This window comes from Leucoraja erinacea, chromosome 17 (genome assembly GCF_028641065.1).
Source record: "Leucoraja erinacea ecotype New England chromosome 17, Leri_hhj_1, whole genome shotgun sequence".
Taxonomy (NCBI): Eukaryota; Metazoa; Chordata; class Chondrichthyes; order Rajiformes; family Rajidae; genus Leucoraja; species Leucoraja erinaceus.
In genome coordinates, this window is record NC_073393.1 from 35860813 (window position 1) to 35873154 (window position 12342).

General features: G+C 42.5%; 1 protein-coding gene across 1 annotated transcript in view; it reads left to right on the forward strand.

Annotated features, from left to right (window-relative positions):
- zfhx3b (zinc finger homeobox 3b) overlaps nt 1-12342 on the forward strand; it is a 468030-nt gene that overhangs the window by 258941 nt on the left and 196747 nt on the right. Inside the window, 1 exon segment of the mRNA XM_055648956.1 lies at nt 5626-5857. Coding sequence (XP_055504931.1) covers nt 5626-5857 — 232 coding nt within the window.

The window sequence follows — 12342 nt, forward strand, 5'->3', positions numbered from 1 at the left end:
GACAGAAAAAGTTGTGGTTTGTGGTAAATAGCTTCAATAGATTTCTGTTGGTTGAATATTAACAGGTGATAGTAGAACTGGTTCTTATGGTTTTATTTCAGGATAAGCTTGGGTCGTTTCGTTGTCTCTGTACTGTACACTGACAATGACAATTAAATTGAATCTGAATCTGAGTCTTCCCCACATTTCGTTTACTAACCTCTCATCTTGCAAATCAGGCTGTTGAAAGCATACTCCGGGATATAGACCTGCTACAGAAATGGGCAGAGAAATGGCAGATGAAGTTTAATCCGAACAAGTGTGAGGTGTTGCACTTTGGGAGGTCAAATGTAAGGGAGAAAATATACAATTAATGGCGTGACCCTTAACAGCATTTATGTGCAGAGGGAACTTGGGGCCCAAGTCCATAACTCCCTGAAAGTGGAGCACAGGTTGAGTAGTAAAGAAGGCATACGGTAGGCTTGTTTTCATAGGTTGGGGCAATGAGTACACACGTCAGGGAGTCATGTTACAGCTTTATAGGACTTTGGTCAGGCTGCATTAGGGAGTCCTAATAGATTAGGTTGGATAGACTTGCATCATTTACTGGAATGCCAGAGTTTGTGGGAAGACCTGATGGAAGTATATAAAATTAGGGAAAGCATAGATAGGGTAGACAATCTGAACCTTTTTCCCAGGATGGAAAAATCAAATACTAGAGGCCATTGGTTTGAGGCCAGAGGGGCAGATTTTGAAGAAGTGTTGCAGAGGGTGGTGAGTGGTGTTTGTGGTAGATACCACAGTGGTATTGAAGAGACTTTTGGATATGAATATAGATATGCAGAGGTTGGAGTGATATGGATCATGTACAGACAGATAAAAGTTTGTGTTGGCACAGACATTGTGGGATGAAGGGCCTGTTCTGGTGCTGTGCTGTACTGTTCTACCTTCTAACACCAGTTTCCTTTTGCATTGATGTCCAAAAATTCCTGTAAGCATATGGACAGAACTTTCTTAACCCTCTCACCTCACGCATATTTCCGCTGCTCATTGCATTGTGATACCTTCTATTTGTATCTTTCCTTTAAAATTTAACATGGAATCAAACTTCAGAAATTCAAAACCCTTCAAAAATAATTTCAGGCCACAGTCTTAAAGAAGGGACAGAAGTCTTGGATTACAATGCCACATCCAGGAAAATTCAGGCAGGCTGGAATGGGATTCATAGATAGGTGGATCATTACTGCACCTACTTTGTATAAAGAGGGTGGACTTTGAAATGCTTAAAAGATGCTTCAGCTTGGTGGGTGATCAAACTACTGAGGTGAGGATAGAAAGGATAAAAGGTTTGCATGTGTGTGCATATACCAAATAGATTTACTTAGGAGATTTAAAAAAAAAGGATATATAATGTAATGACAGAAGGCCATGCTGAATTAAAACTAAATCCTGGTTAGGAAATGAACAATGAATTCTGTGTTTCAGGTAACACCACCTCACCTTCTCTTCCACACCCCACTGTGTACACCTTTCTGTCCACTCTCCTCTCCCCCCGTCACCCCATTCCTTCCCCCTCCTCCATTCAACTCATCTTCCATCCCTCCATATTTTCCATCTCCCATTCCACTCACCGTCACTCCCACTGGTTCCACACGCCACTTCCCATCTTTCTTTCTTGTTAGATTCCACATCTGCACCCTTTTCCTTCTCCGTCACCTCCCACCTTGGTTACTATCGCCACCCATCTCTATTTCCACCTGTCCCTCTCCCACCTGACTCATATGCCAAACAACCCCATCTCACAACTGAATCTACCTACCGCTTGCCAGTTCTTGCCCCACCCCTTCCCCTCACCTCTCTGTACCACCCATCTCCCATCAGTCTGAAAAAGGATCCCAACCCAAAACGTCATCTGTCCATTTTCCCTCCACAGATGCTGAGTTCTTCCAGCAATTTGTTTTTTATTCAAGATTCCAGCATCTGCACTCTCCAGTGTAACTCTTAATAACAATTTAATTGATTCACCAATATATTTAAAGAAAGGAAATCTGCTGATGTAACCTTGCTATCTGCCCATGTTACCCAAAATACATTCCTGGTGATGTCAATGCTTTTTATAGTATACTTTGTTTCCAAAATTTGATTCCATTGCGGGTCAAATTTGGAACCAATATTAAACATGCACTTACCACTATATTGAATGTTGAGAGCTGCTGAATGTCTAAGTGAAAGTGAAGTCCAGTCTTATGCCAATATGGATGACTTATAAGTTTAGGTCATCAAGGAATGAGCTAAAATAACACTTCCATTACCAGCAATGCCCGCTTCTCAAGGTTGAGTTGAAAAGGGCACCATAAATGTAGAAAGAAAGAGTGGATGGAGTAGGTTATACATAAATGTTAGAAATGTTGAGGAGATTAGATAGGGTCAATGCACAATCTCTTAACTGAGTAGGGAAATCTAGAACCAAAACACACAGGTTTAAGGTGAGGGGGGGGAAAGATTTGATAGGAACCCGAGGGGCACCCTTTTTACACAATGGATGGTGGATGTATGGAACAAGCTGCCAGATGGATTGATTGAGGCAGGTGTTGTCACAATGTATAAAATATATTTGGACAGGTACATGGATAGGATAGTTTTGGAGGATAGAAGCCAAATGTAGACAGGTGGGATTAGTGTAAATGGAGCATGTTGACCGGCGTGGGCAGGTTGTGCTGAAGTGGCTGTTTCCACGCTGTATGACTCTATGACAATCAGCAGGGGAAGGAACACATGTGAACTCTCAAAGGTGTAAATGCTTCAGACGTGAGAGATACCTGCACAGAGGTGGAGCTGTCTAAGAATAAACACAGAGGTCCATGGAAGCCACAACATCAGAGAGGCCTCAGGGAAGACTAACTCACTTGGGACACAGTTACACATGAGGGAAAGGCACTAGTGGCAGCTTGTTGCATACTTTCAGGCCAAATACCTGATAGTCATCAGATAGTTGTCTGGGTAATGATGAGACCGATGGCTCAATGAGGATGTCTGGAAGTGATAGTGACCTGAACTAACAAGTCATGGGGTGGCTGAAAAGGGAAAGTTGCTGGACATTAGGAACATTATACTAAAGAGTGAGGTGATGGCCCAGCTGGTAAATTAGATGCTTTGAGGACAGACACAAAGTGCTGGAGCAACTCAGCGGGTCAGGCAGCATCTCTGGAGAACTTGGATAGGTGACGTTTTCGGGATGGGACCCTTCTTCAGACTGATTGTGGAGAGGAGGGGAGAAGAAATCTGGGAGAGAGAAGAGGCAGGACAAAGTGTGGCAGGTAATAGGTAGATATATACAAGGGTGGGTGTGTGTGTGGGGGGGGGGGGGGTGATGGGCAGATAGTTGGAACAAAGGCCAGAGATAAACTGAGCTGAACTGATGGAAGTGTTGCAAATTGTGAAGCCAGAGGAAGGAATGGAGGTGGAAGGCGATGGGAGAAATAGGAGGGAGTCCAGGTGGGGAACAGGAGAGAGGGGGGAAGAATAGAGGGTGTGGAAGATAACGGGGAAGGGGATTATTAGAGGTTACCTAAAATTGACGAATACACGTTCCCTTGGTCGCTTGGTTTGGTAAAAGGAGACGGAACCTTGAGAAAGAACTAATTTAGTAGGGTCGTCACATAGTAAGAGAGACTCCATGTGCGGACATAGGGACACTATAGGGATAGTGTTGAAGAGAAATCTAAATAAAACAAGTGTAAATGTGCTGTGTTTGCGAGAAGTACGGTGGAATTGAAGGTAGTCTGGCTTTTTGGAGTAAGCCAAGGTGTTTGACTACAGCAGCAGAAAATAGTCAAAAGTCGACAAAGGGAAAATTCAAAGTATAAAGGGCCAAGTAACGTACAAAGTTGAATTCATTTAGGAAATCGCCGCAACTGTCAATGAAACATATTTAACTTTGCTGGCAAAAATTGTTCTGGAAACCCGATGAGTTTAAGGGATGAAAAAAATTAAAACTTAATTTCCCTCCACCCGTTGGCTGAGGTTCAGTAACATCCAAGTAAACAGCTTGGCCACATGGAATTTGTCAGAACACAGACAGAGAAGCAGCTTATTCAGCCCCACGAATATGGACTCACATTCAGCTAGATCATAGCTAATACAGTATTTAACTCATCTCTTTCCACCCACCTTTGCCCAATATCCTTTCCTGCGCACACTGAACTAGACGAGTTAATCTCAGCTTTTAAATTTCACTTTCAATACCTGCAGTGTTTTGGTGGAAGAAGTCACTGCCCTTACGAAACAAAACTGTATGTCAATTACCTAAAGGGCCTGGCTCCAGTTTATTTCAATTCTCTTGGGGAATCCAGGGACTAGTTACAATGGGTTCAACGGCTCTAATGCACACATGCTCTGTGAACACATGGTTCTGTGCCCTCATTCACACCGTATCCCATTCATCTGTCACCACGATTTTGCTGACCCACAGTCGCTCGCTGTTAAGCAGCATGTCGATTCACCCACGTCTTCAACTGTCCTCTTCTCCCTCTGAAATCTCCTCCCATTATGCAAGCATTTTGCAATCCCAATGTCTCTTGATAATCCTTCAATTTTAACAGCTGCATCATTGATTATAGGCAGATTCCGTTGCAAAGGCATTAAGTTCTGGACACGTTTCCCCGTGCCTTTGTGGTGCTAATTAAAAACTCTCTGGTTGGTCAAGGCATTGGTCATCTCTCCTCATCTCCTCGTGCTGACCTTGTTTGATAACGCTGCTGTGGAATACCTTGGGACTTTTTGCTGCATTAAATGAGCCATGTAAATACAAGTTGTTCATCGTGTTGTAATTGAAGGGCCTGTCCCACTTGGGCATCATTTGCGCATCATGCAGATGGCGCACGAAGATTTTGTACATCCCAAAATCCTGGGACGCCGCGCGCAACCGCGCGTCACTGCCCATGTCATCGTGTAACGTGCGCACGTAATGCGTACCATACGCGCATCATGCGCACCACGCGTGCGTCGTGACACGCAAATGATGTAGCGTAAATTGTGCAAATGACGCCCAAGTGGGACAGGCCCTTTAGTCACTACAGTCTAGTATAAACACTTCAGTATGGAGGCTGTGGTGGAGATATCCCCTCACGAATAGAGAAAGTGGGAATATGCGCACAAACACTGTTTTTGCGATTATCAGCTTTTGTTTAGGAAACACAAAAATGTGGCAGCATTAGCATATTGGCCAGTCTGTACAATAATGAAAGGTAGTTGCTTCCTGAGCTGAGTAGTGTAGACAGGAACTGCAGATGCTGGTTTAAACCGCAGATAGACACAAAAAGCTAGAGTACTTCAGCGGGTCAGACAGCATCTCTGGAGAAAAGGAATAGGTGATGTTTTGGGTCAGAAGGGTCTCAACCCGAAACGTCACCTATTCCTTTTCTCCATAGATGCTGCCCAATCTGCTGGTTACTCTGGCTTTTTGTGTCTACCTTCATGAGCTGAATTGGTGTGGAAATGTAGTCTCTGTACCTCAATGCCATTCCCATGAGGGGACATTGAAGGTTCTTTGGTACAAAAAGGGAAAACATGTTTCGAACGCATAATGAAATATGTGATATATTTTGCGGGTTATTAAATACAATTTTTTTCCTCTGGCATCTTTAGCACTTGCAGCAGCACGACAACACGGTGGAGACCGAGGCGTGTTACTACCATTGTTCACTGTGCAGCTACTCGACCAAGGCAAAACTTAACCTGATCCAGCACGTACGCTCCATGAAACACCAACGCAGCGAGAGCCTACGCAAACTACAGCGGCTGCAGAAGGGTTTGCCAGAGGATGATGATGACCTTGGGCAGATCTTCACCATTCGCAAGTGTCCTGCTGCTGAGACTGGTAAGTACCCAGTGGTTTTTAACACGAGTCTTGCAGAGCTAGTCCAATCCTTTCTCACTGACCTGCCAAAATCTGGAGGTTAATAAACTCATTTAAGAAAATTGTTTCTTGACACGAGTTAATTCATCAAAATACTTCAGATAGTGGAATATGTTTGATGTAGATTCTAAAGGGAATAAATCAATTTAAACACTATGGTAGATTTTATTTATTTTATGGCGAGCACATTAAAAATAAGAACCAATCGTGAGGTAATCGTCTCATCTTTTTAAAACAAATCTTCTTATAAAACCGTAAACATTGTTTCATTTGATATTCCCACTTCCTGCTCCATGAAAGGACCTTGAATAGGCGTCTGTTACCCTTGTCTTGCCTCTACTGGTACTGGCATCAATGGCAATAATTACAACAGTGGCATATTTGAACTGGATGCTCCTTGCATGCAAAATAATATACCATCACTCTTGAGACAATTATAAAACAGTAACTGATCACAATTAAACATTATTAACCACCTGTGTGAGAAAGAACAACCTCATGTATAATGAGTGTCATTGGTGCAGGATAATGTGGTCAATTATATTTTTGTTAATGTATATAAAACATTTAAGTTAAAAAAAAGTTTTTTTATGAAAGGCAAGCAATAATTCTACCAGTAACAGGCTTTATGTTGTTAAACTGACGGCATTATCCTACTCTTTCCTTGTCTTATCAGCACTTAGAGAATCAGCCATCTAGTGAACATAGATATTGCCAAAAATTGGGTCTCATGATGAAATTAATGACTTATTGGCCCAAATGAATGCATTTGAAGAGCATAAGCACGCGGTGCTTGGCAAATAGAAACAAATACTAAATGGAAAACTGGTAAAATTATAATGCTGAAAGTTGGAAATAATCGATTGGTCTTCGAGAGTGAGCAGCTTGTTAAGCCAAGTTGCTGCAGCTAATCTCCTGAGAGTAGACTTGTGGTTGTGATACCGATTTCTTTATGACAAACCGCTTTAAAATCAAGATAGACACCAGAAACTGAGAGGCAATTCACCAACAGAACTTGTAGGGAATCCCAACAAGGTCTGGTTCTATAATTCCATGCACTGTGCATGCTTACCAGTCCAAAACGTATTTGTTCTGAACGTTTGATCGTCAAAGAGTTCCAAGCACAATGTGATCTTTGGGGAGAAATGTGGTGGCCTTTTAAAATATATTTCCCTTGTGAGAAGCTATGACATGGCACTTTTGGTGCTGTCTTCAGCAATTCAAGCGTATAAAATCTATGTAATTTAACAGATGTCCTAATTGGAAATGGAGGAGAAAGCCTGGACAATTGCTCATTTGGGAACAGCTATATCTTTCAAACAGTGTAAATGGTAGATCTGAAAAATGACTCAATTGCCAAAGTGTTTTAACTGTGCATTTATTTTAGCATTTTGACAGATGAAACCCTAGTTGAGTTTTGATCCCAGTATTATTTCACAGCAATAAGGAAGGAAGAATACGCAAATTCTTCAGCTGTCCTAAAGCACTTTTTTGAAGTGCAGTCACTTTTGCAGCGGGCAACTCTAGCAAAGGATCTGCACACCACAAGGACACACAAAAGACAATGAAACAAATGATGGGTTATTTTGATGTCTTTAATGGTCTTAGTTGAGAAATAAATGTTTTTCTTTGCTCCTGAAAACTCCCTTGGCTTTCTTCATGTGGTGGCATAGAATATTTTTTACATCCAGCCTCAACTATTGTTTTGATTGTGTATTATTCCAGTGTTATTGTTGCAGTTGGACAGCTTTAATAAAGCATATAGAACTGATCAAGGCATTTAATGTGGGTTGGGCTTCTAGTCCTTCTGGGAATGGCTTTTCGAAGAATTTGCAGAGATTCTGAAGAAACTGACATTAAAAAAAGAGCCATTGTGTGAAAGAAATCTTCAGTGTGAAGACATTACGTAAGTCCAGGCGTGGAACACAAAGTGCTGGAGGAACTCAGTAGATAAACACAAAATGCTGGATTAACTCAGCAAGTCAGGCAGCATCTCTGGATGAAAGGAATAGGTGACCTGTCTGTGCATCTGATGTGGGCGCCTATATATCGGCGAGGCCAAGCGTAGACTTGGCGATCATTTCGCTGATCACGCATGCTCAGTCCGCTTTGGCCTACGTAATCACCCGGTTGCCAAACATTTCAATTCTACTTCCCATTCCCATACTGACCTTCCCATCCTGGGCCTCCCCCACTGTCAGAGTGAACCCACAAACATATTGGAGGAACAGCATCTCATATTTCACTTAGGCAGCTTACAACTCTTGCATTTATATGCCCCCCCACCTATCTATCCCTCCCCACCCTAGTTGTCCGACTAGTTCCATTGTTCGCATCTTTGTATCCCTGTCATTAGCCCATATTCCCCAGCCAACAAAGGGACAATATGGACTTCATCCTTCCTGAGGTCAACTCCTGAGGTCACCTATTGCCAGCCGGGTTTTGTTTTGGCCTTCTTCATCTTTCAATCTGAAGAATGGTTCCGATCCAAAAGGTCACTGATTCCTTTTCCCCTGAGATGCTGCCTCACCCACTGAGTTACTCCTGCACTTTGTGTCTAGCTTCAGTACAAACCAGCATCTGCAGTTCCTTCCCACACAATAACTCAGTGGGTCAGGCAGCATTTCTTTTGGAATCCTTCTTTGGACCCGAAATGTCACCTATCCATATCTTCCAGAGATGTTGCCTGACCCACAGAGTACTCCAGCACGTTGTGTGCTATGCACGATTCCAGCACCTGCAGTTCTTTCTGTCTAAAGGGGCTGTCCCACTTGGGTGATCTAATCCGTGAGTTCTGGTGAGTTTGCCCTCGACTCATACTTGCAGCATGGTCGACACAAGGTCGTAGGAGGTCTTTGTAATTCTCCTTCATGCTCGAGAGTGGTCTCCACGTACTCGAGGCCTCAGCTAGGTTGCGGCGGTTTTTTCAGTATGTTAAAAAACGCCCACAAGTAAAAAAAGGTCTCCATGGAAAAAATCGATACTTTTTTAACTCGTAGGTTTAGTCGTAGTAGGTCGTAGTAGATCGGCATGTTAGTCGTAGGTAATCGAGGGTAGTCGAAGGTAATCGTAGATAGTCTTCAACATAGTCGAAGAGAGGTCGAAGGAAATCGAAGGAGGTCGTCTTCACTCTCCACTATTCGGTGTCCAATTTTCCCAAAGTTAGTCGGAGTTAGTCGTAGCTAGTCATGGCTGGTCTTCTACATAGTCAAAGGAGGTCTTCTACATAGTCGAAGGAGGTGGAAGGAGGTCTTCTACATAGTCGAAGGAGGTCTTCAACATAACATTTTTTCAAACTCTTCTAAACTCGCTAATTAGGTCGCCCAAGTGGGACAGCCCCTTAAGTAAGCGCAGGCATCAGATTACTTCAGTATAGCAGCTCTGCCTCCACTTGTACCCAAGCTCTTGGTTAGAGGGGTGGGCCAATCCCACATCCAACAGTGCCTTTGTCTACATTCCTCAAAACATTTGCTAGTTCACAAACTAAGTGGTTTCTGAATCCAGTTTTAACCTTCTTTTCCCAAGTGATTTCAGTTTTTCAAGTTGAGCAATATTAAAACTGAAGGTTGATGGACTTTCAGTTTCAGTCATCTGATGCCAATCAGTTAATCCAGCTCAGCTGAATGTCGTAAAACTCGCTTGATTCTGTCTGATCAGCTTGAACCTCAGAACAACATTCACTGCATCCAACAAAGTGCATTTTTCTCCCATTCTCCACAACCTTCTTGGGCCTTTTGGGGTGACCCTTTGCCAATTGGTCATCCGTTATCAGCAGAATTGCGATGCAGTGGCAATGGTTTGTGTCTGCCCTGGAAGAGTCTTCACTGGAAACAATTAAAACCTTTTAATTAAATGGACGACACAAGGAACTGCCGACGCTGGAACATTGAGCAAAACACAAATGCTGGAGGAACGCAGCGGGTCATGCAGCTGCCGTGGAGAGAATGGACTGGTGACATTTCCCAAGAAGGGTCCTGATCCAAAATGTCACCTCTCTTTTTCCTCCACAGATGTTGCTTGACCCGCTGAGTTCCTCCAGCGATTTATGCTTTGCTCGAGTATTTTAATTAGCTTAGATTTGATTTTCTACAAACTTCTTTTCAGAAGCTAATGTCTAGCCCATTGTACCACCAAGGTCTCAACTATAGATATGGATGCTTTGCATCTGAGTCTAGACATTGGGGTGTACAGGATATTGGTGAGGTGGCATGGCGAGCTTGCACTTGGGGTACTGTGTTCAGTTTTGGCCACCCAGCGATAGGAAAGATGCCATTAAGCTGGAAAGATATACAAGGATATTGCCAGGACTTGAGGTGCTGAGCAATTTTTCCCTCTCTATCCCTTCCCCTTCTCAGTTCTCCCACTAGTTTTATTGTCTCCGGCTATATTCTATCTTTGTCCCGCCCCCTCCCCTGACATCAGTCTGAAGAAGGGTATTGACCAGAAACGTCACCCATTCCTTCTCTCTAGAGATGCTGCCTGTCCCGCTGAGTTACTCCAGCATTTTGTGTCTACCTTCGAGCTATGGGGAAAGTTGGGCAAACTAGATCCCTATACCTTGGAGTGCAGGAGGCTAGGTGGTGGTCTTTCAAAAATGTATAAAATTGTGAGGGGTATAGATAGGGTGAATCTACGTGGCCTTTAGTCCACGATGAGGGAATCAAGAACTAGGGGGCATAGGTTTAAAGCCAGAGGGAAGAGATTTAATAGGAATGTTATGAGCAACATTTTCCACCAACATTTGGTAGGTCTATGGAACAAGTTGCCAGATGAGGTAGTTGAGGCATTTAAAACTATAATAGCATATAAAAAGCATTTGGACAGGTACACGGATAGGAAAGATTTAGAGGGATGGGTAAATGGAAAGATGTACATTGGGCATTTTGGTCAACATGGGCCCAAGGACCTGTTTCTGTGTTGTATGACTCTATGGCACTCAATGTTACTTGCCATCTATCATCCCCTGCCTGAACTGTTTAGGTCTTGCTGTTTGCAAGCATATGATTTACTGAGAGATGTCTCCATACCCACCATATGGTTGAATCTTAATGGTCTGCTCATTTTAAGCCTTTTAAAACTTTACTTTAGAGAAACAACACGGAAATAGGCCCTTCGGCCCACCAAGTCCACATCGACCAGTGATCATTCTGTACACTAACACTCTCCCACACACTAGGGACAGTTTACAATTTGTACTGAAGCCAATTAACCTACAAATCTGCACGTCTTTGGAGTGTGGGATGAAATCAGAGCACCTGGAGAAAACCAAGGGAGAATGTACAAACTCAATATTCTCAAACTCCACAGCTACCGTAGTCAGGATTGAATCTGGGTCTGTGGTGCTGTAAGGTAGCAACTCTACCACCTGGCCACTGTGCCGTCCAGGGATACAAAGTAGGGATGGGTTGTATGATTCACATCTCAAATGAATACATTTTAACAAAATAAAGTGGCAGAGCTGTCACGTGCCGGGTTAGTCCTGGGGGAAAACCTCATGGCAAAGGTCTACCAAACATTTCACCTCTGAAGGAAAGCTCTCATTACAAATAATTTGAAAATCTGATGTTTTTTGCCCTGCCTTAAATTCTGTTCAAGTGAAATCTGTTTCTCGCAACCAGTCACATATGATTTGAATCAGTAATTACTGACAACTCATCATGTGATGTCAAGGTTCATTCTTTCGTAGGAATCTCTGATCATGAGAGAGGTCAGTTCTCTAATTTTAAGAACTGAGACATGTTAAAATCTAAGCGCATGTTAATAATTTTAAGCAACAGATTCAGGGAACATCTGTGAAGTTTACTAGTGCTAACCAGCATGCTTAACGGATATTAGCTGCCACTAAAAATGATTATTTAAAACAAATATAGCATTATCCAATACTTTAAGTGTTGGTGCATATTAGTCTCTGATTTGCATGCAGTTTTTCTCATTGTTTATATTCTTTCCTTGAGTACGTTTATCTGAAACAAATTATGTGCAGGCAGTGATTAAAACAGGAAAATTTAGAAGTAGTCTTTGGAGTGCATGCATAAATACTTTACTCAATCCTTTTAGGGGTTTCCCTGAAACATTATAATAAATATGTAATTGCTAATATTTTATTCATATTTTCACTTTGGGGTATTTTAAAAATATTTTTCGAGGGAGGTCAGATTTTGCCTCTTAATAATCCTGCATGTAAGGGTGATTTCTGTGCTGAAGAACTTCAGCGAAACATGCAGGGAGTCCTGATGCTTGTTCCCTGGGCATCTTGATTTGATTAATTTGATAATGAACCAAACCCCGTCAGAAAGCAAAAAACATTAGTACACACTGCTGGCAGAGTTGGCCTGGAATGGGCCTCAAAAGGTTTCTGCTATGAAAATATTCTCCACTGATATTATGTTTAATTTCCTTCCTCGTAATGATTATGATTTCAGTTAGACTCAAGACTCCTCATAGTT